Source organism: Ogataea angusta (genome assembly GCF_019207475.1).
Source record: "Ogataea angusta isolate 61-244 chromosome Unknown 61-244_NODE_14_length_139412_cov_88.040155, whole genome shotgun sequence".
Lineage (NCBI taxonomy): Eukaryota > Fungi > Ascomycota > Pichiomycetes > Pichiales > Pichiaceae > Ogataea > Ogataea angusta.
In genome coordinates, this window is record NW_025065228.1 from 66,105 (window position 1) to 88,144 (window position 22,040).

Consider the following 22,040-nt stretch of genomic DNA (forward strand, 5'->3'; position numbering starts at 1 on the left):
AGAAACTACACCCATTTATGGAGATGGACATCGACGACATGTTCACGGTGTCGCTCAAAAACAACTGGCTCAGCTACGAAACGGTCCCGTACATGTTTCTGGGACTTCTTTGCGGCGTGCTCGGCATTTTCTTTTGCAAGCTCAATATTTATTTTGCAACCTTTCGACAGCAGAGACTCGACAACGATAAATTAAAAATCGTTGAGGTCGTTTCGATCGCGCTGGCAGGTGCCGTAGTGGGCCACCTGTCCAGCTACTCGATGTTCTCGCTCCCAAAAATGCTCCAGCAGCTGTTCAACAGCTGCACGCAAGAATCGGACGGCCTGCTATGCTCCCAAGACTCTGGCTTCCCTTGGAAGCTTGTGTGGACTCTCGTTGCCGGAATTCTGCAAAGCTTCTTCTTCAGCGCATACAGCTACGGCTGCAACGTCCCGGGTGGACTGCTGCTGCCGTCTTTAGTGATCGGCGGCTCCGTGGGGCGGCTCGTTGGCGTCTTGCTCGAAGCCGTCCAGAACCAGCTGATTACGTCAGCGCTCCATCTCCAGTGTCTCAACGAAAAGAAGTGCATCTCTGTGGCCTCGTATGCTGTTGTCGGCGCCGGCTCGTTTGCGGCAGCCGTCTTCAAAATGAACATCACCATGGTGGTCATTTTGTTTGAGCTCACTGGGGCTGTCACGTATATGATTCCGATCATGCTCGGTGTTTTCTGTGCGCGCTTTCTGAACGACATGATTGTGGACCAGAGCATCTACGAGATGTGGCTGCAAATCTCCAGCCTGCCGTACGTGGCACCCAACATTGAGGACCGCCTTTCGAACCCTGACTATGCGGTGAAAACCTGTGCGTCGGTGATGATGCCGGCTGAGGAGATACATGTATTTGAGGACGGCACTCTGACTCTCGCGGATATCGAAAGAGCCCAGGAGGTGAAGGGCTATCCGGTGTTGCGCGACGGCGAGCTCTATGGCTATGTCACGAACTACAGTCTGCGAAAGGAGCTAGCCGTTTTGAAAGAACAGGGAGTGGTCTCTCTCGACACCGTGGTTACGTTTGGACAGACGCAGTCCGGATACCACAGTTTAGAGCACTTGGTGACAAAACTAAACTTGCTACAGGTGGTAAACGGCGACACGAAGCTGCTGACGGCGTGCCAAATTATGGACCAGCTCATTTTGGACTGTATTTTTGTGTGCTACCCCGGAAGCTATAAATTGCAGGGAATAATATATAGAGAGATGGTGTAAAAAATAAATATATTAACATGATATGAGGGCAATCAATTTGAGTCTGGCTGTTGCTGGACCGTATAAAGAGACCGCAAAACGCACTGTCGAGGTGGACACTGTCAGAATGCCGGAAATTGGCCTGTGGCACGGACACCCCAGGCCGCTGGGACGAACCTGTGTTCTTGCGGACGGAAACTGGGTATACTCCTACAAAGAGCGTCTTGTAGGGGCAATTGACATGAAAACGGAGATCACACAGCTGAGCGCGCACAATGGCTATATCTATGTGCTTTGCGAGGCCAAGGTGGTGGTTTTCTCCCAGAACACCCTAGAGCTTGTCGCGGAAGCTGTACTGGAGTACGTGGGAGACCGGTTTTGGCTCCTGGACATTGACCAGAGCGTGGTTATGGTCGTTCAAAGTCGCTCAATCATCACTGTCGTCACCCACTGCAACACTTTGACCACCAGCTCGCCGTTGTACCTCCCGTTCTGGGCCAAGGGCGTGGTGCTACTGAGCAGATTCTATATCTATGTTGTTGGGCCCTCTGGCCAGTACGAGATTTTCAGGTACAACTTCCAGACACGGTCTCTTTTGGCGGCCGACCGCAAGATGCTGATTCGCATTGGGGTGTTTGGAGTGCAAAAGTACGGCCGGATCACCGACATTGCCTCTGCGGGCCCTGGAAAGTGGGCTGTTCTCCAGGAAAGGGGGTGGGCGCTCTACGAGGTTCGCAAGGCGCAACTTTTTGAGGTTGCCTCGTCCTCCCTGGCAGTAGTTGCCGAACGCTTGGCCACTGTGGATGCTGGAGACGGATTTGTCATTCATCTGCAGAACGGAGAATCATTGGTGGTAAACGGCGAAAACCATCATTTGGAGACCATGACAAAGCCAGATAAGCTGGAGTGTCCAAAGTTTTCTGCCGTTGACAAGATAGACAACTATGTTCTAGAGAGCCGAGATGAATACCTCGCTTTTCTGTCCGCCTACACCACGTTCTACCATTGCTCGCTACCTCTGGCCAGATTTCCGGTAGAGGTGTTTTTCCGTCTCTCTGTGGACGCTGATCGTCTGGCAGAGCTATTTCTGTCGTATGCGGTGGAAAATTATAGCTTCTTGCTGCTGAGTCGACTGTGTCTCTACTGCGTGTCTGGCAACAGAACGGCGTTCTCTCTGCTGGACCAATTGCTTGCCGGCGTTGGCCGGTTCAACGAGGAGCTGGTCAGCACCTGGAGACATTATCTTGACGAGACTTATTTTCCTTCCTCCGAGAACTACTCTGTTTATGCCGTGCTCGTCCTTGGTCTTCTTTTCTGCCACGCCGAAATTGATTTGGGACCTGAATTTGGCCCAAAACTAGACAAGTACGCGTCCTGCGCTTCCACAGAGATGTCGATGTCGATGCTGGTTCAGAAAATGGGTTTGCGCTTAAAACAGCTCGTCAATATTCCCGCTCTTTTCTACAACCTCATACAACATAACCATTTGGACGCAGTCGACGCCTTTGTCACGCTAGACGAGCAGTTTGCCGTGCTCAGTTTGGCGAGTCTTATGACCGCACCTGTTCCGCCGCTCACATATATCAACCAGCTGCTGGTGAACACCCATCTCTCGCCAACCAATTTATTTATTTTGATCAGCTGCGTGCTCCTCAATTTGCCGTGTCCAGGGAGCTCTCCAACCATCAATCTGCTCACGACCAACTTTCACGAATCCCTGGGATCTTACTATGAAGGCCTCGGAGAAAAATCGCCCGAGGCGCTCGCCAAATCTCAATGCAAGATCTCGGTCATGCTCGATGACTCCGTGCTGCAGCTGGGTTACTGCGGCGTGGTGATGGCTAAGCAAAAGAAGGAATGGGAACTTCTGCCGCTGAAGACGCCAGAGTTGCCAAAAGACGCGCAGCTGGCGGCCCAGCTGGGCTGGTCCGAGAAGTACGTCAAGCCCAAGTTTTCCGTTGACGGCTCCAAGCTCGCGTGTTTCGACTTCAACAGCTACACGATCCGCGTTTGGGACTTGTCCACGCGATGTCCTGACGCGTTGGACACGAGAGTGGTGCGGACCGACTTTGCGCTGAAAGTGCCCAACTTCTACGTGCTCCTGCTGCAGAGACTGGGGCTTTCGGTGCCGATGGATCTCCTTGGGTTGCAAAACACTTCCGTGTGCGTTTCGACAGAGTGTATCAATTTGCACGATCTGCTTGCCAATTACAGCGAGGTTTTCAGCTTTAGCCACTCAGAGCTGGATTTCGACTGGGTTCTCGGAGACCGCATAGCTCTCAAGCTGCGCAGCAGAATAATTTTTGTGTATAATCTGGGGTAAATTCGCGGTGGGACGACCTCTCGGGATAATTAATTTATACAGCAGCGATTAAATAAGGCAGCAACATTATGACCCGGATAGTTCTTTTGCGAATTAATGACACGGGCGAGCCCGTGTTCGAGAACAGCCGTGGAGTTCTGACTTTTCCTACTTGCTCCAAAGAGGAAAGTCCCCTCTTCACTCTGAGGTTCTACATTGTTGCAGGCTCTCAAATCACAAACAAGGGCACCATCTGGACAGATGTCCCCAAAATGCAAAGCGACCCGTACAGAAGAGACAGGTACAACAAGCACCCAATTGCGTCCAGTCTGTTCAAGGACATCACCGTTGACGTGCCGATCTACCGCCCGGGCTCCTACTGCTACTATATAGGATACCATACTCTGAAGGAGGGCGATGAGGAAGAGTTTGTGACGACGCGCAAATTTTACTTTGTTGTGCCGCCCTCGCTGTTTGTCCAGGGACAGTATTTGCCTCTCAATGCCATCAGCATGCAATCCGTGGTTTCCAAATGGATGGGTGCCAACCATTTTGACTGGGATCCTGTGTTTGCCGAGATCTCCCGCAAGGGATACAACATGATCCACTTCACGCCGCTGCAGACCCGCGGCGAGTCCAATTCGCCGTACTCTATCTACGACCAGCTTGAATTTGACCGCACGGCCTTCGCCAACGGCAAAACGGACGTGAAGAACATGGTTGCCCGACTAGAAAAAGAGCACGGCATTCTGTCAATGACAGATGTCGTCTTCAATCACACAGCCAACAACAGCACCTGGATCAGGGAAAACCCAGACGTCGGATACAACCAGGAAACCGCCCCTCACCTGATTCCTGCCATTGAACTGGACAGGTTGCTTTTGGAGTTCAGCAGAACGATGGAACGTCACGGTTACCCCACTAATATCCGGAACGTCGAGGACCTTCTCAAGGTCATGGACGGAATAAAGATCCACGTTCTGGGTGAGCTCAAACTATGGGAGTTCTATGTTGTAGACGTTTCTGACCATCTCCTTGAGCTGGAGTCGCAGTGGGATATTTCCACCGGGACCTGCTCCTTTGACATTTCCAAAGATGCCAGTCTTCCCGATCTGGCTCGTTTTGTTGCCTCAAGAGCATGTGTCAAACCTTTCGGGCTTGGCCCTAGATTCGGCAACCGCCTCGATATACAAAAGTTTGCTTCGGTTTTGCATTATCTCTACGGAGATTTATCATATTCTGAGGTCGAAGGATATGCCAGGAAAATCCTTGACGAGATCAATCTTCCTTTGTACAAGCAGTACGACGAAGATAATGGCGAAATACTGGAACAGCTATACAACAGAATCAAGTATATGCGACTCGAAGATCACGGCCCGAAACTCGGAGAGGTCACGGAGGAAAATCCTTTGACAGAGCCTTATTTTACAAGATTCACTGATTCCAGTGGAAAAGAATGGAGTCTAGCTAACAATGGATGGATTTGGGGCGGTAACCCGCTTGTGGACTTTGCCTCGGATGAGTCCAGGTGCTATTTGCGTCGTGAGGTCATTGTTTGGGGTGACTGCGTGAAATTGCGGTATGGAAGCGGACCTCAAGACTCGCCTGCACTTTGGTCCAGAATGATTGAGTACTCCAGGCTATCGGCTTCTCTTTTCCATGGATTCAGAATGGATAATTGTCATTCGACTCCGCTGCATGTTGCAGAAGCCCTGCTAGATGCCGCTCGTGAGGTGAACCCAAACCTGTACGTGGTGGCAGAATTGTTCACGGGTAACGAAGAGCTTGACATTATTTTTGTTGAGCGTCTTGGCATCTCATCCCTGATTCGGGAGGCGATGCAAGCGTACTCTGTCGGGGAACTGTCGCGGCTTGTCCATCGGCACGGAGGTCCTCCAATCGGCTCATTCAAGTGGCTCCCATTGGACGAGTTGGCCTATCCTGTTCATGAAGAAGACTACCACACTCGGCTGAGTGAGAGTTTTGCGAGAAAGAGTGAGATTCCCATCCCTGAATCTGTTGTATCCAATGCTCCTCACGCTTTGTTCATGGACTGCACTCATGATAATGAAACGCCAAACGAAAAACGTACAGTTGAGGATACGCTACCAAACGCTGCCCTGGTCTCTTTCTGCTCTTGTGCAGTGGGCACGACCTTTGGCTATGATGAGTGTTATCCCAAACTGCTAGATGTTGTCAAAGAAGACAAACTATATACATATGGCTCCGGAATCGGTGATGTGAAGACGAAACTCAACAAAATCAGGCTAGAGCTTGCTAATCAGAGCGTTGAGGATTTGGAAAGCAACGAAATGCATGTGCACCATGAGGACCAGTTTATCACTGTTCACAGAACAAACGCCAAAACTGGCAAAGGCTACTTCCTCATTGCCAGAACCAAATTTTACCAAGACAGCGACCAGTCATTAGCGCCTATTGTCCTAAGTGGAACAAAAGTGGAGCATCTTTTTGCATACACTTTGGTCCGTACAGGTGAAGACCCAGTTTATAAACAGGGCTACATGAAGTCTGTTCCTGTGGAGCTTCAAGAGATAGGTCCTATAGAAGTGGAGATGCGGGGCCAGGATAGCCTGATCAAACTACCATCAAACTTTCCGCAAGGGTCCATTGCAGTGTTGAGTACGACTATACCTGGTTGCGATTATCAGCTGGATCGGTTTGTCCGGTCTGGTGCTCTAGAAGCGGCCAAAAACCTGACGCTGCTGGATATTAATGCCATTCTGTATCGATGCGAATCAGAAGAACGTGATGCCAGTGCTGGAAGAGAAGGCAACTATGACGTTCCTGGATACGGACATCTTGTTTATGCTGGAATCCAGGGCTGGATATCAGTTCTGAAACATATCATCCGGAACAATGACCTAGCTCATCCTTTGTCGGACCATCTTCGATCGGGTACCTGGGCGTTGGACTATATTCCTTCTCGACTGACCAAGTATGAGAGCTACGGAACAGCCGTTTCAGAATTCAAGGTTTGGCTTGAGTCGCGTCTCTACGCGGTCAAGAAAGTGCCGTATTTCCTTGTCCCTCGCTATTTTGCCTTGGTGGTTGGCATTGCCTATGAAGCACTGAGATTCCAAGCATTGAGGCTGATGACTCCAAGAATCCAGAGAAGCACGCGGTTTGTTCAAAGTCTGGCCATGGTTTCTGTTCAGATGATCGCATACATGCGAAGTGCCTCTATTCATCCCCATACAATTATTCCGTCTATGGCTGCTGGGCTGCCACATTTTAGTTACGACTATATGAGATGTTGGGGCAGAGATATATTTATTGCTCTGCGTGGATTATTGATAGTCACAGGCCGGTTTGATGAGGCCAAAGACCATATTTTGAGTTTTGCAAAGACACTCAAACACGGGCTGATTCCAAACCTGCTTGGTTCGGGTAAAGAGCCACGGTATAATGCGCGGGATGCGGCATGGTGGTTTTTGGAGTCTATTCAGAGCTATATCAAATGGGCTCCAAACGGAGCTGATATTCTGGACTGCAAAGTGAAAAGGCGGTTCCCCTTGGACGATACCTATATTCCTGTTGATGACCCGTTAGCTTTTAGTTACGAAAGCACAATCAGAGAAATAATATACGAGATATTCAGTCGCCATGCAGCTGGAATCAAGTTTAGAGAGGCCAATGCTGGCCCCCAGATAGACTCACAGATGAAGGATGAAGGTTTCAATGTTGAGATCCATGTTGATTGGGAAACAGGTCTAGTTCACGGAGGCAACCAGTTCAACTGTGGAACGTGGATGGATAAAATGGGCGAGAGCAGTCTCGCGGGCAATAAAGGGTATCCAGGAACTCCTCGAGATGGAGCTGCAGTGGAAATCAATGCCTTGCTGAAGAGTGCACTGCGTTTTGTCATTGAGTTACAAAATAAGGGTCTATTTGACTACAAAGAACTCAAGACCCAAAAGGGTGACACAGTTACTTTTGAGCACTGGAATCAGCTGCTACAAGACAATTTCGAAAAATGTTACTATATCCCCGAGGACCCTGCTGAGGATAGCAAGTTTGTGATCAACCCAGAAATTGTCAATCGTCGTGGAATTTACAAGGATCTCTTTAGATCTGGAAAGGAATACGAGGATTACCAGCTTCGTGGCAATTTCCCTATTGCCATTGCAGTTGCACCAGAGTTATTCACTCCCTCGCGCGCCTTGAAAGCTATTCAGATGGCCGATCGTATCTTGAGAGGACCTATTGGACTGGCTACTTTGGATCCAAGCGATTACAATTACCGGCCGTACTATTTGAACAGCGTGGACTCCATGGACTTTGCGACGGCCAAGGGACGCAACTACCACCAGGGTCCTGAATGGTGCTGGATTCTGGGATACTTCATGCGTGCTTTCCGGCATGTTCACCTTTATGAGCATCCAGGATGCTCTGACAACGGTAATTCTACCCACTACATGCACCAGTTGCTATCCAAGAGGCTTTCTGGCCACAAAAAGTGGATCGACGAGAGTGTCTGGGCAGGACTGACCGAGTTGACACAGAAAAATGGAGAGTTCTGTGGCGATTCGAGCCCCACTCAGGCATGGAGTGCCTCCTGTCTCCTAGATCTTTACTTTGATGGTTGGGAAGAGGAGAATGTTAAATAAAAGTACCTATGGTTATGTCGCAGCTATTTCTCGTTGTCCAGCGGGTACACCGTAGGGTCCCAGCCTGTGTTGAAGTGCTCGCCAGGTTTTTCTAGCCGTTTCAGGTCGTCTGCTGACAGCCTGATGTCGAAAACATCAAGATTGGGCTTTAGTCGGGCTACCTTTTCTGTTTTTGGCAGCACGACATAGCCCTTTTGCAGGGACCAGGCGATCAAAATCTGGCTAGGCGTTTTTCGGTGTCTCCGAGCCACGGCCAGCAGGTCGGGATCGTCGAATTTGTATCCCTTGGCCAAAGGAGAGTAGGCCTCGACAACAATATTGTTTCTCTTGCAATAGTTCACCAATCGCGGGCGCAGAAGCCACGGATGGAGCTCAATCTGGTTGACAGCGGGCTTTATTTTGAGGTCCGGGTAGGCCAGAAGCTCCCTGAGATGTTTGATGCCATAATTAGAAACACCAATATTTTTGACTTTTCCGCTGGCCGCAAACTCCTGGAGCGCATTCCAGGTGCCGTGGCGCATGTTGTAGTCCGATCTTGGCGAGTGGACGAGGACGAGGTCAATGTAGCCGATTTTGGCCGCCTTTTCAAGCGACTCCTCAACAGACTGTCTGGTCAGCTCGTAGCCGTGATGGTCGTCAAAGACCTTGGTGGTGTAGAAGATCTCGCTTCTTTTGTGGGTCGGGTTCTCGGCCAGCCACCTGGCAATTCCATTGGCAGCCTGCTCCTCGTTGTCATAAGTGGCAGCAGAGTCCACGTGTCGGTATCCTGCCTTGAGGGCTTCGTAAACCACTAGTTCGGTCGTCTCAATTGGAATGTCGTAGACCCCAAGGCCGACTTTCGGGATGGTTGCGCCGGAATTGAGCGTGTAGGAGCTGGTTCCAGACATAAATCGTGTGGATATTTCGGGCACCTAAAAAAATTATTTTGAGCACTTACATGGTCACCACAAATAGGAGCAATTTTCGTCGAGCTGTGTGTCGTTATTGTTGAGGGTGTTGAGCGAGAGAAATGGGTCTGCTTCGTGGAAGTCAGGCAATGCATGGGAAAAGTTGATGTCGTGATGAGGAGCTGGTTCTGGTTCTGGCTCCGGAAGCTGCACGGGCTGTGCAGGTTCTCTCAACGGCAGATGGAGTCTCCGTATGGTGGTTTTCGCCTCGTTGTGGTCGTCCACTTTGAGGAACTCCCATAGAATGATGGCCCGCACGTTGTCTTTGCGGACGTGGTCGAGCGAAATGCGCGGTTTTGTTTCTGCTACCAGCTCGTTTTCGTCGTTCACGTTGACAATCACCTGTTTCATGGTGATGCCCTTTATCGCGCGCGTGAGCAGGTCTTTGCGAATGTCTTTGGTTTCGGGCGCGTTCAAGAGCCGGCGAATGCTGGCGAAGAAGTCTGCCCAGTAGTTTGTGCCCAGCCTGATCTCCAGAGCGATGTCTTTGTGCGCGCCCTGTTTGCGCACCACCTTGGTCTCGAGCTTCTCCAGGGTGGTCACAATTGTTCGTCCGTAGGAGTATATCAGCGTCAGGCACGCGTACTTGCGGTCGGTAGCCGGAATGCCGTGCAGCTGGAGGCTCGAGTTGACATTAAAGTGTCCTGAGTTGGTGTCCTGGTTTTCGCCCGGAGCAACCATTTTCACCATGCCGTGCAGCAGCGGCACAGGCGGCAGCGTGGAGTGCATCTGCGTGGACGGCGACGACGGCGTCTGCGCCTTGATCTGGTCGATGAGCTCAAACAGCTGCGGGAACCGGTGGCTCAGGTCGGCGTTGGTGCGGATCCGCAGCGGCGGCTGGTAGTAGTCGTCCGGCAGAGACGTGAACATGTGGGAGTTCTCTGGCTCTTCGAAGTCGACGTAGTTCATGATGAATTTCTTGAGACTGAGGTCGATCCGGAACAGGTCTGCCAGGCTTAGCTGCTGGCGCAACGCGTTGTTGTCCGGGTGGATAGGAGTGAGCGGATACCTGATGGTCTGCACTTTGGAGGACCCGGGGCTTTTGTCGGCGGCGGCCATTTTCGCCATCGAGATCTGGCTGAACTCCTGGTCAAACAGTCGTTTGGTTTCCTCGTCGCACGGAGGACCTTCCAAAATGAGTTTGGTGAGCTCGGGCCGTTTTTTGATATTCTTCACCACCTGGATGTGCGACGAGACCTGCTTGCGCGACCGGACCTTTCCTGTCTTGGCGTAGATGTAGTCCGAGATCAGCTCGTTGCGTCCACATGCACGGCCATTGATTTTGATCTTGTGGAGCCCGTGTTTGGGGATGATCCGCAACGCCTGCTCAAAGGCCTCCTCGACGTCCTGGGGCCATTTCTCCTGCTCTTTCTCGCTGCTGGCCCGCATCTTGCTTGGCTGATCGCTCTGGGGCGTCTCGATCCGCCGCTTGCGAGACACTGGAGAGTCGTCGGTCAGCATGCTCTGGTCGATGCTCAGCTCGGACGCATTGAAGCTGTCGTCCGCAAACTGACTCAGCCCCATGTCAGGCAGTCCTGCTTGTCCCGAGTAGGCGCCAGGCCGGTTCTGGGTGCTCGGAGGCGTGGGAAATGCGCTCTTCCGAGGTGGCAACGGGGTTTCGAACATGGCTTGGAAACTTTACGAGAAGATTGTGTTTTTTCTTCTGGTAAACAAACCATCGTGTTGTGCGGCGCGGCGGCAAAGCTAAAAAATAGGCCAACCGTGTTTAAGGAGCGCGCACGCCGCAAATCAAAACACGCCTCAGCCCGTACTCCAGACACCGTTGCAATATGTGATTACGAATTATTTACCGTCTAGTACTCGTCTTCGGAAGAGTTCAAGTACTCGGCGTAGTCGTCCGCAGAGGCGAACGTAGGCAGCGACTTGAGCTTCTTCGACTGTCCGGTGGACTGTTTTGACCGCTTTCTGGACTCCTCCTCTTCCTCTTCCTCTTGCTCTTCCTCTTCCTCTTCCTCCTCCGACTCGTCTTCCGACTCTCCCATCAGCTCCCCAATATCCGAGTCCGACGAGTCGCTGAACTTGCCCGTACTCGGCTCGGCCTCCTCCTGTTCAGCATCCTCGTCATCGTCCTCCAGATCGTCCACAGTCCTCAAAGTGACCAGTCCGTCCTCGTCCTCGTCCTCTTCCTCTTCCTCTTCCACCTCTTCCTGCTCCTCCTCGTCGCTCAGTTCGCTCATCTCAAAGTCAGACAGCTCGTCCTCGCTAGGACCCTCCACCTCGGGATTGCTTTTCACCAGGGCGTTCCACACACTGTCCTCGTCGATATCAGACTCCTCGTCGTCGTCCTCGCGCACCTTCCTGTTCAACTCCCTGTCCATCTTCGAGGCCAGCGCCTTCTCCTGTCTCGTGCTGAAGTACTCGTAGAAGAACCTGTCCTCAGGACGGATCTCGGACGCCTTCTTGTTGATCCAGTCTTCGGTATTGGTTGGAAGCTGTCCATGCACATCGGTCTTCACGAGAAGCTGGCCCGTGTGTGCGCCGGCGAGCGGCTGCATGATCGACTGGCCGTGCGTTGTAGGCTTCATCTTGGCCTTCTTGTACACAAACCTGTCCAGGAAGTGGGCCAAAGTGAACAGTCCGAGGTTCGGTTTCTGCAGGTCCTTGGTGTTGTTCGCAAAGAAAGCCTCCGTGTAGTGAGTCACTGTAGGATGGAAATGGTTCGAAAACACGTTCAGTTCCCACAGAGACGAGTCCTGTGCGTTCGCGAACTGCGGGTCTCGTTTCCGCGAGTCGTACTCTTTTTTCTGCTCGCCGTCTTCGAGCGGAGCGTTGAACACCAAGTTCCGAACTTCAGGCACCTCTTTTTCGAGCTCGACAAGCAAGTACACCATTCCGGCAACCGGACCGATGTTGATCCAATTCAGACAGACCTGGCATATCCGCTTGACAAAGGCCATGACACGGTCCTTGTTGGTGTCTTCCTTCAACGACTGGAAAAGCAGGTTCAGATAAATATTTTGTTTCGACGAGGACACGAGCCGGTCATCTAGCAAACTCTCGTACAGTGTTCTGTAGTATCTGTCCTTGTTGATTTCTCCCTTCTGTGTGATTCGGTGGATCAGCATCAACGCCTGCACGCTGGTGTTGAAGTTGGCACTGTGAGTGATGCGGAACAGCGTGTCAAGGTGCGACTCGAAAACAGACGCAGAAAGAGTCGAAAAGGGGAAAGCTCTGTTCAGACCGGTCAAAATGGCAGCAAACATCTTGCTGTTGCGCTCTTCTAGTGCCTCTTGCTCGCTCTTTTCGTTTTTCTCCGACTTTCCTCCCTTCTTACCGCGCTTGAAATTTCTCTTGCGTCTGCCGTCCTTTTGGTGGTCTGCCTCCTTCAATTTGGTGACATTGCTGCTATCTGTCTCGAGGAGCAGCTTCTCGAACAGCTTGAAATATGCGTCCATTAGTTTGTTGGCCAGCTTGTCCTCCTTTCTCGTCAAAATTGTCTGATTAATCGTGATTGTCGAGTAATATATGGCATGGTGGTCGTTGTTCTTGCGGAAAAGAACGTCGAATATATTTTCCACGACAATCTCCTTCATGGCCGGGTGCTGCTGCTCTAAAAGCAGAATATGGTACGACGTTTTCGAGGCCACCTTGTTGTCAATATCTCCCAACTTGTTGACGCCAATTCTTAGCAGATTGGCCTCCTGTTCTGGTTTTGCTCTCAGCAGAGCAAAGACATAGCCGACCACCTTGGTACGCACGTGCACAATGCTATCTTGAAGAAGCTTTTCCAGCGTTCCAATAAATTGGAAATACTTCTTCTTGAGATAATCCTCAAAATAAAACACAACCATCTCCTTCGGACTCATGTCCTTTCTGAGTGGCTGCTTGTTGAAGTATCTCAGTTTTCTATCAGCGGGAATGACACCGTTGACAAACAAATCAACCAGAGCTTCAATACACTGTAAGGCTGCTGTCCTGGATTTTTTCTGGCACATGGCAAACATGGTCTCCAGAGCCTTGTGGTTGTGCAGAGGAGATTCCTGAATCAAAAGAGTCAGCGCAGAAATTTTATCGTTCAATGTACCTCCAGTAAGAACTTGGGACAGGAATCGTTTCTGAGACGATGACTTGTTGAATTCCTCAATGTATGTTTCTTGCTCCTTGTTGTACATGCGTTTGGCGTTCTCGTAGAGCTCTTCAATCTCTTTCGGCTGAAGTGTGCTGCTCTTCACATCTGGAAGCTTCTCGTTGAACCAGTCGTTACGTGGAGGCACAACTAGTCTGTCAGAGCTGACAGTCTGCAAACTTTGCAGTCTATCGCTTTTCTTAGAGGTGGGTTTTGCTTCTTCAGGTTTTTTTTCTGGCTCGATTTCGGAGTCTGGGCCGGCCCCTTCTTCAGATTCCTCTTCCTCTTCCTCTTCCGCTTCCTCCTCCACTTCCTCCTCCCCTCCTTGCTGCTCTTCCTCGACCGACTCCGGCTCCTCAAGATCCAGTCCCTTCATAAACTTGGACAGCTCCTTTTTGAGCTTATTATCCACAGGAGCATCCTCAAACTCTTGCTCACTTGCTTCGTCATCCACGCCATCAACCAGCTTTATGTCTTCTTCAGTAGCGCCCAATTCCAATGCTGCTGTTCTGAGAACATCGTCAGAGCTCTCTTTCTTGTGGCTATTATTTGATTTAGGCTTCGCAGTGTGCTTCTCTTTGCTGTTTTTCGGGCCTTTGTTACCATTCTTCTTTGGTGCTCTTTTCCCATTATTATTTGGTTTTTCTTTCTTCCCACGCTCCAGCGTTTTTGTCACCTGGTCCCTAAGGGACCCCAGATTCAGTTTCGGAAGCTCCATACTTAATCGATCTAAAAAATTTTGTGAAATAATTTTTTAACTATGCGTCTACCGTCGCGTCGATATATGGGAGCCGCTGGAGGTCTCAATAACCAAGGTTCATTTTCTGCTGGAACCTCAAAGCCATGTGGTCACTCCTCACCGTGGCGCTGATATTGTTTACTGAGCTGAGAGTCGTATAAATAGAACATAAAAATTATGCCTTCCAGTGATTTGAAATACTAAACGGGCAGATCCCTTTTTTAATTTTTAGAAATGGGTCCTTTTCCTCTTTCTTCAGCTCAATCCCACATTCCACTGGGGGAATACCTATTTAAGCGAATTGAAAGCCTAGGAGTCAGGTCAGCCTTTGGTGTGCCTGGAGACTTCAATCTTTCTCTCTTGGAACACATCTACTCGACCAATGTCAAGTGGTACGGAGGATGTAATGAACTTAACGCTGGGTACGCAGCAGACGGGTACGCCAGAGCATCTCATAAATTTGGAGTTCTGATTACAACATACGGAGTGGGCTCACTTTCTGCGTTGAATGCCTGTTGTGGTGCTTGGTCGGAATTCGTTCCCCTTTTGCATATAGTCGGCACAACATCGACAGTGCAAAAAAGCAGGGGAGAATTGACGCACCATGTGGCACCAAACAAACTGATCTCAAACAAGTCAGACCACTACATTTATGAGACCCTTGTTGAGAGACTAGCCTGCAAGGTTGAAAGCCTGAAAAGCGTGGACGATGCCCCAGAGAGAATTGATTTTCTGATCAAGGAAATTATGGAGACCAAAAGACCTGGCTATCTCTTTATTCCATGCGATCTGGTGAACATACCTGTTAGTGCGCTGAGATTGGGAGACCTGGATCTGTATAGACCAATGGAGATCAGGCCAATTGAGTACTGTGGCCAGCTTGCGTCACTGGTGCTATCGAAAATCTATAGCTCCACAGCCCCCTGCATGCTAGTTGATATCCTGACAGACCGGTTCGGGCTCACTGATGAGGTCCGTGCCTTTGTCAGAAAAACCAATATTCCAAACCTGTCCACATTTATGGGCAAATCAGTTCTAGACGAGACCGAAATTTCGTACATTGGCGATTACAATGGAGATGCTTCCGAAAAAGAGGTTCAGCAGTTCGTCCAGACCTGCGATTTGGTGATTCACATTGGCGCGTTCAATAACGAGATCAATTCAGGAAAACACACCCTTTACAATGGCCTCCACCCTGAATCCTTGATAATCATGAACCACGAAAATATCATTATTGGATCGACCAAGTTCGATGTTGGTTTTGTGCCTGTACTTCCTAAAATTGTATCAAATCTGAACCCGTCAAAGCTCCCGCAGTTCACCATCCCTCGCATGGAACACCATATCGAAGAAACGCCGTCAACAGCTGCGATCACACAATCACAGCTATTATCTTCGCTCCAAAAGTTCATCCAGCCAAACGATATAGTTGTCGTCGACACCTGTTCTGTCATGTTCGGTCTCCCAGATCTAAGGCTCCCCAAGGATGTCAAATTAGTAGGACAGCATTTTTATCTCTCAATAGGAATGGCTCTACCTTGCTCATTCGGCGTTGCAGTTGCAAACCGCGAAATGGGTGTTGACTCGAGAGTGATCCTCCTTGAAGGTGACGGCTCAGCCCAAATGACAATTCAGGAGCTATCAGCTTTTATTAAACATGGACTCAGCCCGTTGATTCTGCTTCTCAACAATCACGGATACACAGTTGAGCGTGCTATCAAGGGGGCCGAAAGGTCGTACAATGACATCATGCCTGGCTGGAAATGGACCAAGCTATTGGACGCTTTTGGGGGTGATTCATGTACTTCATCAGTCAGGGTTCACCAAGCTCAAGCATTAGATCAAGAGCTCGCCTCCTACCAAGGTGGATTAAAACTGGTTGAAATTGAGCTCGATAAGCTAGACACTCCTTGGAGATTTTATTTCATGTGCGGTTAGTACATGTGATGATCTATAAAGTCATTTATGCTAAGCTTGATGAAATCATTCAAACGCGGAAGCATATAAACTGTGAAGAACTGGTGATTTAGTATCAGACTGAGAAACCGCTTGAATTCGGTAATCACCACATCATTCTTGTTGCGGGGTTTGCTAATGTAGAGTGAGGCAATTATAAGCAGGTTCTCAAAGGACTCAAAGCCACCAGATTGCACGTACAATGCCGCGAGGAACTTTTCAAGGCCTTCAGTGGATTTGGACTTCAGGAGCTGATTGATGGCTCTGAAGAGCTGGTACAGTTTGCGTTTTGGAAGGCCAACGTCTTTCCCCCTTTCAAGAAGTTGAGAAACTTCTTTCGACAAAAGATTAAGATCTAGCTCAAAACAATACCCGTCAAGCCAGTAATACACGGTATCAGTGGGCAACTCTGTTTTTTCGAAAGTCTTGAATAAACCGTGGTTTTGACTCATAACTGAAGTATAATAGTCCAGCAGTTTGTTGTTAATTGGTGGCGGCATATCCTCTTTGTATGGATAATTAATGGCCAGCGGGAGAACAATCTGATTTTCTTTGATGAATAGTCGCAGTTCTGGAATCAATGTGTAATCTTCGAACTCCGGTTCCTGCAGCTTTAGAAGAGCAAAATGTCTATAGCTTTTCAGCTTGCTTAAATTAATGTAAAACTTGAATGCTTTGAAAACAACAGATTCAAGCTCGTAGAGGTACTTCGTCAATGCTTGATAAATCGTCAGGTCTCCATGATGCTCCTCCACAAGTTTTTCTACCAACTCGTTTATCTGAGTGTGAATACGGGGTGGCTCGGCATTTGAAGGGATAGAGGGCGTAAAACTGAATCCTGTAGAAAAGAAGCTTGGTTCAGTCACTGGCGCGAAAAACTCTTTGTCAGCTTCTGGATCAACCACGGGAAATGTTGGGTCCCAGGAATTATCCAGCACTATGTGATCAATGCCCTCTTTGATTGTCGAGACCGATGGAGTGCTCTTTCTAAACAGCTGTCTGAATTTAGAGTCCGTCGATACCCGTTTTGAAGCTTTCTTTTCAATGATATCTTCTTCTTCTCGAACTAACAACTGATTAGAGTCGAGACTAAGAAATAAATCCCAAGGCAGACGGTCTTTGAATAGTAGATTAGATGTGCCGACAATGTAGTGGGGCAGCTGCAAAGGAATGTCCAAGGCGGCAAGGTCTAGAATCGGATAGCATGGATAATCGCCATCAACAAGAAGAAGAAGGGCCTGGGCGATATCCATCAGGTCGTTATAGCATGAGTCGTAGGAGTAGAGGACAATTTTCTTTTTGGTCAGGATAGCGTTGAAAATCACATGTAGTGGTTCGATCGAGGAATATGGTACCAAAGACGAGTGTTTCGGAAGAATCAGTTCTAGATTGCTCACTTTAATGAGAAACTCCCTCAGAAGTCGTTCTCTGGCCAAGTCAATACCGTACATAGCACACGACGACGACACTAGGGGTAATGCCGGAATTTGAAGAGGAAACTTGATCTTGCCAAGATTCAGAGCGGACCTAAAGAAGCGGTCAGATTTGGTAAACTCTGTCAAGCGAGAAGGCACAGAAACGTCCAGGTCATCAAGACGGCTTAGCAAAAATCTTGCATGCTTGTTTAACCTAAGTTCGTCTATGAGTTCAGCGATTCTAATCTTGTTCAGTTCCTTGAGGGTCAGCTCAATGATATCAGCGTTTTCAGATGCTGCCATCTGATTATGAAGCAAATAGGTCATTAGTGGTTTGAAAATCTCAAATAGTGGCAGGCGAGTTAGGATTGACAAAGCCATAGCGGTGCCATTTCTGTAGGATCGGTCTTCTTGGAAATAACTCAACGTGTAGAGGTAAACTCTCTTGTAGCTTTCGGTCCGTGCCTCCCAAGACAGCATCCCTGACAGAGGATCAATGAACAGGGGGACCAGAGTGTAATGAATAGTGTTTAGATACTTATGCAGGTTCAAGGGCATAAGCAGGTCAATGACCCCATCCAGCTGGTCAACGGCCGGGGATGAAGGGAACTGCCTTTTCACAACCACTCCCTTGAGTTTGTCGAACTCCGATACTAATATGTAGTCGAGCGTAGGCACCATGAACAGGACAACAATTACGCATGTAATTATATGTAAACGGAAAACTGGGCGATCGACGCGACGCACGAAAGGCAGGAACACAATTTTCGTTACCCTATCGTAGAGCTCTCGTTTTTTCACTCCTTTCGCCTTCGGGAAAAAAAAAAACCCAGCACGTCCTCTTCAACGTTTAACAGGTCATGTCGTCGTTAGAACAATCACTGGATGCCATCATTGCTTCGAACAAGAAGCCGGCTCTGAAAAAGAAGCCTTTCAAAGGCACAAAGAAGACTGTCAAGCCTACCAAAGTTGGTAAGGCTGCTGCTGGCAAAAGTGCCAAAAAACCTATCGTCCTCTCGAAGCCTGCGCCAGCTCCGGCCAGTGCTGTTGACTACGCGTCGAAGGTCGTTGTCTATGGATTACCTAAAGACATCAAAAACGATGCTGTCAAGGTATGTTGAGACACAGGGATAGACAAAAACGCGAAGACGATGACGAAGCTGAAGCTTATAATGGATGAATCTGGGCCGTCGGGCCCCGGGGATTCGCAGTTGCAAACTGATGCTGATCGGGGTAGCTTGAGGCTACCATGACTATACTTGTTGAAACGTTCTGATTGTTCTAACGACGAACCGGTCACCCTCCTCTCTGCACACTGCCTTGTCCAAGCTTCGCTGTTCATCAGTAACAAACCTTCCGCTATGCCGTCCCATAGAGTCGCTCGTTTACTAACAAATTTTAGGAATTTTTCCAGTCGCAAATCGGTGGTGTCAAGACAGTTTCGCTCTCCTACAACGAGAAAGGACAATCTAAAGGTATTGCCACTGTAATCTTCCAGAAATCGAAGCAGGCTCAAAAGGCTGTCGAGTCCTACAACGGGGCCCCAATCGATGGAGGAAAGACTACACTGAGACTCGAGCTTATCGTTGATCCAGCCATGAAACCTCTCGCCTCAAGAATCATTCCAAACCAGGCTGCTGCTCCGGCTTTATCTGGAAAGGTTGCCTCGCGTAAGGCCGCTCCTAAGAAGGTCAAGCCTATTCAGAAGAAGGCCAAGCCAGCCAAGAAGGCTGCTCCAAAGAGGAAGAAGACTGTCGAGGAGCTGGACCAGGAGATGGCCGACTATTTCTCCTCCAACGACAAACAGTAGTTCAAAATGTATACTATATTTTATATTTACAGAAATTGTATCAATCACTTCCACGTCCCCACCAAGCTAGCTTGTCGCCGTGCTTTCTACTCATGTAGCTGTTTCCTGCTCCTTCATACTCGCTCTTTCTTTTGTACTTCTCGTCGTCTGGGTTTCTCTCGGGAAATCCAGGTCTAACGTCTGCAATTTGCTTCTTCTGTGTTGAGTCAAACGACGAGGTTTCCTTGATATATTGTTGTTTTCGGCGAATGGTCACTTTGGATTTGACAAACGCTGCCGTTCCAATCGCGAGCACAGACAGGAACAGGGTCTGTTTCCAAAATTGCTTTAGCGAAGGAAGCGTTGACGACATGATCAATTTAAATTATTTTTTAGATCCCGAAACGGAAATATAATTGTTACCCGATCCTGGGTATAGCCTATCTGAAGAAGCAAGCTATAATTTACTCTCTCTTCTTCTTTATACCGACAATGTCGAAAGAAGCAGATAGTTTGGCTCACGGGGTGGCCGGTGGACTAGGAGGCTTGATCTCAATGGCCTTGACTTATCCACTAGTTACTCTTTCCACCAAAGCACAGGCCTCGAAGAAGAAGAATGAGGATACTAAAATAACTGCTGAAGCAGCCAAGAACCTTTACAATGGCTTGGAAAGCGCACTGGTTGGAATAACTGCGACGAACTTTGTTTACTATTATTTCTATGAACTGACCGGCTCTGCTCTCAGAAAAGATAAGAACACTCCCACGACACTCAAGAAAGGACTCACTGCTTCCCAAAGTATTTTAGCCGGACTAGTGGCCGGCGTCGTTTCCAGAATTGTAACAAACCCGATTTGGATCGCAAATACCAGACTGACCGTCTTGAAAAGATCTTCCAGAAAGAATGCCCCCAAAAACACTGTCCAGGTGATCTTATCGATTGTGAGAAACGAAGGATGGAAAAACCTATTCAGTGGGCTGGTGCCGGCGCTTTTTCTGGTTCTGAACCCAATCATCCAGTACACCATCTTTGAACAACTCAAGACGCTTATAGTCACCAAGCGCAGAAGGGCACTCAGCTCTGTCGACGCCCTGATACTAGGAGCCTTCGGAAAGCTGATCGCTACTATCGTCACATATCCTTACATAACGGTCAGGTCCCGGATGCACTTGCATAGTGTCAGAGACTCGCATTCGGCCCCTGCTACTTCAAGCTCGGAAATAACCGCAGCAGACTCTGTTCAGTCGCTTCCTGATGACATCGAGTCCTCGGCCCAACTTCACGATCTCGAGAAGCCTAAAAAGGCACCAGGCATGCTTTCCATCATGTTGGATATTGCAAAGAACGAGGGAATATTGAACCTCTACAGCGGACTGAGCCTGAAATTGCTCCAGAGTATTCTAAGTGCTGCATTCCTGTTCTATTTCAAAGAAGAGCTCGTCCAAAAAACCGACCTGTTGATTCGGAAAGCCAAGCGTGTCAAACAAGATCCCCTGCCTGCAAAGGATCTCGCTATCTAGTTAATTCCAGAGCTTTTTGAGCTGCTCATAGGAGTAAAACATCGCCGCGCTCGCAGGTATTGTCTTGATCAGGGTGATGCCGAGACCCGAATAGAATCCTCGGATTCCGTGCGCTAGATATATCTTTTTGAACACCCCAAGTATGTTTTCCTGTGTTTCGCTTGTCTGTATAACGTTCTTCACCGTGTCTGCAGGAAATAATGAGGCATTGTATCCAATCCCAGCCATGGCTCCAGCAATGAGTAGCTCATGGGCCTTATATTCGTAGTCTGGGCCGCGGTCGCCCTTGAAGCAATCTAAAGTATATTCATAACATCCAAACCACGCTGCAGTCCCTCCAGCTTCACGCACCGTCGTTGTAGTCTGTCCCTTCCAGAGTCCGCGTACACCTTCCTGCCGCAAAACGGTCTTGATCACGTGACCAAGAGAGGTGTAGTTAGCCTGGCCCACTTTGAGATTGTCGACCTGCAACTGGCACTTCACGAGCTCCACAGGGGTCAATATAAAACTTGTGGTGATACCACTAAAACAGCCACACAGAAGACGTTGTCCAAGGGGCAGTTCTGTGTTGATCCGGTTGCCTTGCGATAGATTGACCAAATCCTGGGCTATTTTGTAGCTGAAAAAAAGTGAGCTCGCCTCCAGCGACGCTCCAATCATCGGCGACGGTAGGCCTTTCCAAAATCCTTTGTATATTCCCTCGTTCTTGTATGTTTTGGTGATGCAGTCTAGAGTCGATGTGAAGAGAGGAATGGAGAGAGATTTGGAGTACTGGAGTCTCACCTTCACTGTGTCGAACGGAAACTCTATCAGCTTTCCGATGGCACCCGAAACGGAGCCCACAACGATCTCGCGCAGCGAGTCATTCAGGATCGACTCCTCCGTCATTAGATCTAAAGATTAATCTTTGAAACTATGTGTCACGTGATGTCGACGATATTTTTTGTACCCTATATCAAAAATTTTCACCAAAAAATATATTTCTTCACAGAACTAATCAAAGGATAGTCTGCTGAAACAGCTTAAACGTGATTATTCTACAGTTCCAGAGAAAATGAAGTACTTAGCCGCATACCTTTTGTTGCAACAAGGTGGTAACGCCTCTCCATCTGCCGCTGACATCACTGCTCTGCTCGAGTCGGTTGGTGCTGAGATTGAGCAGGAAAAGCTCAACTTGTTGCTCTCCTCTCTTGAAGGAAAGTCTGTCGAGGAGCTGATTGCCGAGGGTTCTACTAAGCTTGCTTCAATCCCAGCTGGTGGTGCTGCTCCAGCTGCTGCTGGCGCTGCTGCTTCCGGTGCTGCTGCTGAGGAGGCTGCTGCCGAGGAGGAAGAGGCTGCTGAGGAAGAAGAAGACGACGACATGGGTTTCGGTTTGTTCGATTAGTGTATAAATCAAGCGATGTCAGTTTTAATTCTATTAGCGAAGTGTAGAG

At 49.0% G+C, this 22,040-nt stretch overlaps 13 protein-coding genes across 13 annotated transcripts; 7 read left to right on the forward strand and 6 right to left on the reverse strand.

The window, feature by feature from the left end:
• Positions 1-17: 17 nt before the first annotated feature.
• On the forward strand, positions 18-1,244 carry KL928_005355 (uncharacterized protein; the record flags this gene model as incomplete). The annotated part of the gene is made up of 1 exon (XM_043206155.1): positions 18-1,244. One exon carries the CDS (start codon positions 18-20, stop codon positions 1,242-1,244), a length of 1,227 nt encoding a protein of 408 aa, XP_043057336.1.
• Positions 1,245-1,266: 22 nt separating this feature from the next.
• Positions 1,267-3,546, forward strand: KL928_005356 (uncharacterized protein; the record flags this gene model as incomplete). The annotated part of the gene is made up of 1 exon (XM_043206156.1): positions 1,267-3,546. The coding sequence occupies one exon, from the start codon at positions 1,267-1,269 to the stop codon at positions 3,544-3,546; it is 2,280 nt and encodes a 759-aa protein (XP_043057337.1).
• A 68-nt stretch (positions 3,547-3,614) lies between these two features.
• On the forward strand, positions 3,615-8,153 carry KL928_005357 (uncharacterized protein; the record flags this gene model as incomplete). The annotated part of the gene is made up of 1 exon (XM_043206157.1): positions 3,615-8,153. One exon carries the CDS (start codon positions 3,615-3,617, stop codon positions 8,151-8,153), a length of 4,539 nt encoding a protein of 1,512 aa, XP_043057338.1.
• A 23-nt stretch (positions 8,154-8,176) lies between these two features.
• Positions 8,177-9,040, reverse strand: KL928_005358 (uncharacterized protein; the record flags this gene model as incomplete). Its single annotated transcript, XM_043206158.1, has 1 exon — positions 8,177-9,040. One exon carries the CDS (start codon positions 9,038-9,040, stop codon positions 8,177-8,179), a length of 864 nt encoding a protein of 287 aa, XP_043057339.1.
• A 54-nt stretch (positions 9,041-9,094) lies between these two features.
• On the reverse strand, positions 9,095-10,726 carry KL928_005359 (uncharacterized protein; the record flags this gene model as incomplete). The annotated part of the gene is made up of 1 exon (XM_043206159.1): positions 9,095-10,726. The coding sequence occupies one exon, from the start codon at positions 10,724-10,726 to the stop codon at positions 9,095-9,097; it is 1,632 nt and encodes a 543-aa protein (XP_043057340.1).
• A 188-nt stretch (positions 10,727-10,914) lies between these two features.
• Positions 10,915-13,905, reverse strand: KL928_005360 (uncharacterized protein; the record flags this gene model as incomplete). The annotated part of the gene is made up of 1 exon (XM_043206161.1): positions 10,915-13,905. One exon carries the CDS (start codon positions 13,903-13,905, stop codon positions 10,915-10,917), a length of 2,991 nt encoding a protein of 996 aa, XP_043057341.1.
• Positions 13,906-14,673: 768 nt separating this feature from the next.
• On the forward strand, positions 14,674-15,451 carry KL928_005361 (uncharacterized protein; the record flags this gene model as incomplete). The annotated part of the gene is made up of 2 exons (XM_043206162.1): positions 14,674-15,360; positions 15,428-15,451. 2 exons carry the CDS (start codon positions 14,674-14,676, stop codon positions 15,449-15,451), a joined length of 711 nt encoding a protein of 236 aa, XP_043057342.1.
• A 409-nt stretch (positions 15,452-15,860) lies between these two features.
• Positions 15,861-17,978, reverse strand: KL928_005362 (uncharacterized protein; the record flags this gene model as incomplete). Its single annotated transcript, XM_043206163.1, has 1 exon — positions 15,861-17,978. The coding sequence occupies one exon, from the start codon at positions 17,976-17,978 to the stop codon at positions 15,861-15,863; it is 2,118 nt and encodes a 705-aa protein (XP_043057343.1).
• A 179-nt stretch (positions 17,979-18,157) lies between these two features.
• KL928_005363 (uncharacterized protein) lies at positions 18,158-19,107 on the forward strand (the record flags this gene model as incomplete). The annotated part of the gene is made up of 2 exons (XM_043206164.1): positions 18,158-18,409; positions 18,700-19,107. 2 exons carry the CDS (start codon positions 18,158-18,160, stop codon positions 19,105-19,107), a joined length of 660 nt encoding a protein of 219 aa, XP_043057344.1.
• Positions 19,108-19,147: 40 nt separating this feature from the next.
• KL928_005364 (uncharacterized protein) lies at positions 19,148-19,459 on the reverse strand (the record flags this gene model as incomplete). Its single annotated transcript, XM_043206165.1, has 1 exon — positions 19,148-19,459. The coding sequence occupies one exon, from the start codon at positions 19,457-19,459 to the stop codon at positions 19,148-19,150; it is 312 nt and encodes a 103-aa protein (XP_043057345.1).
• Positions 19,460-19,578: 119 nt separating this feature from the next.
• On the forward strand, positions 19,579-20,607 carry KL928_005365 (uncharacterized protein; the record flags this gene model as incomplete). Its single annotated transcript, XM_043206166.1, has 1 exon — positions 19,579-20,607. One exon carries the CDS (start codon positions 19,579-19,581, stop codon positions 20,605-20,607), a length of 1,029 nt encoding a protein of 342 aa, XP_043057346.1.
• A 25-nt stretch (positions 20,608-20,632) lies between these two features.
• KL928_005366 (uncharacterized protein) lies at positions 20,633-21,495 on the reverse strand (the record flags this gene model as incomplete). Its single annotated transcript, XM_043206167.1, has 2 exons — positions 20,633-20,656; positions 20,791-21,495. 2 exons carry the CDS (start codon positions 21,493-21,495, stop codon positions 20,633-20,635), a joined length of 729 nt encoding a protein of 242 aa, XP_043057347.1.
• A 166-nt stretch (positions 21,496-21,661) lies between these two features.
• KL928_005367 (uncharacterized protein) lies at positions 21,662-21,991 on the forward strand (the record flags this gene model as incomplete). The annotated part of the gene is made up of 1 exon (XM_043206168.1): positions 21,662-21,991. The coding sequence occupies one exon, from the start codon at positions 21,662-21,664 to the stop codon at positions 21,989-21,991; it is 330 nt and encodes a 109-aa protein (XP_043057348.1).
• Between the last annotated feature and the right edge of the window lie 49 nt (positions 21,992-22,040).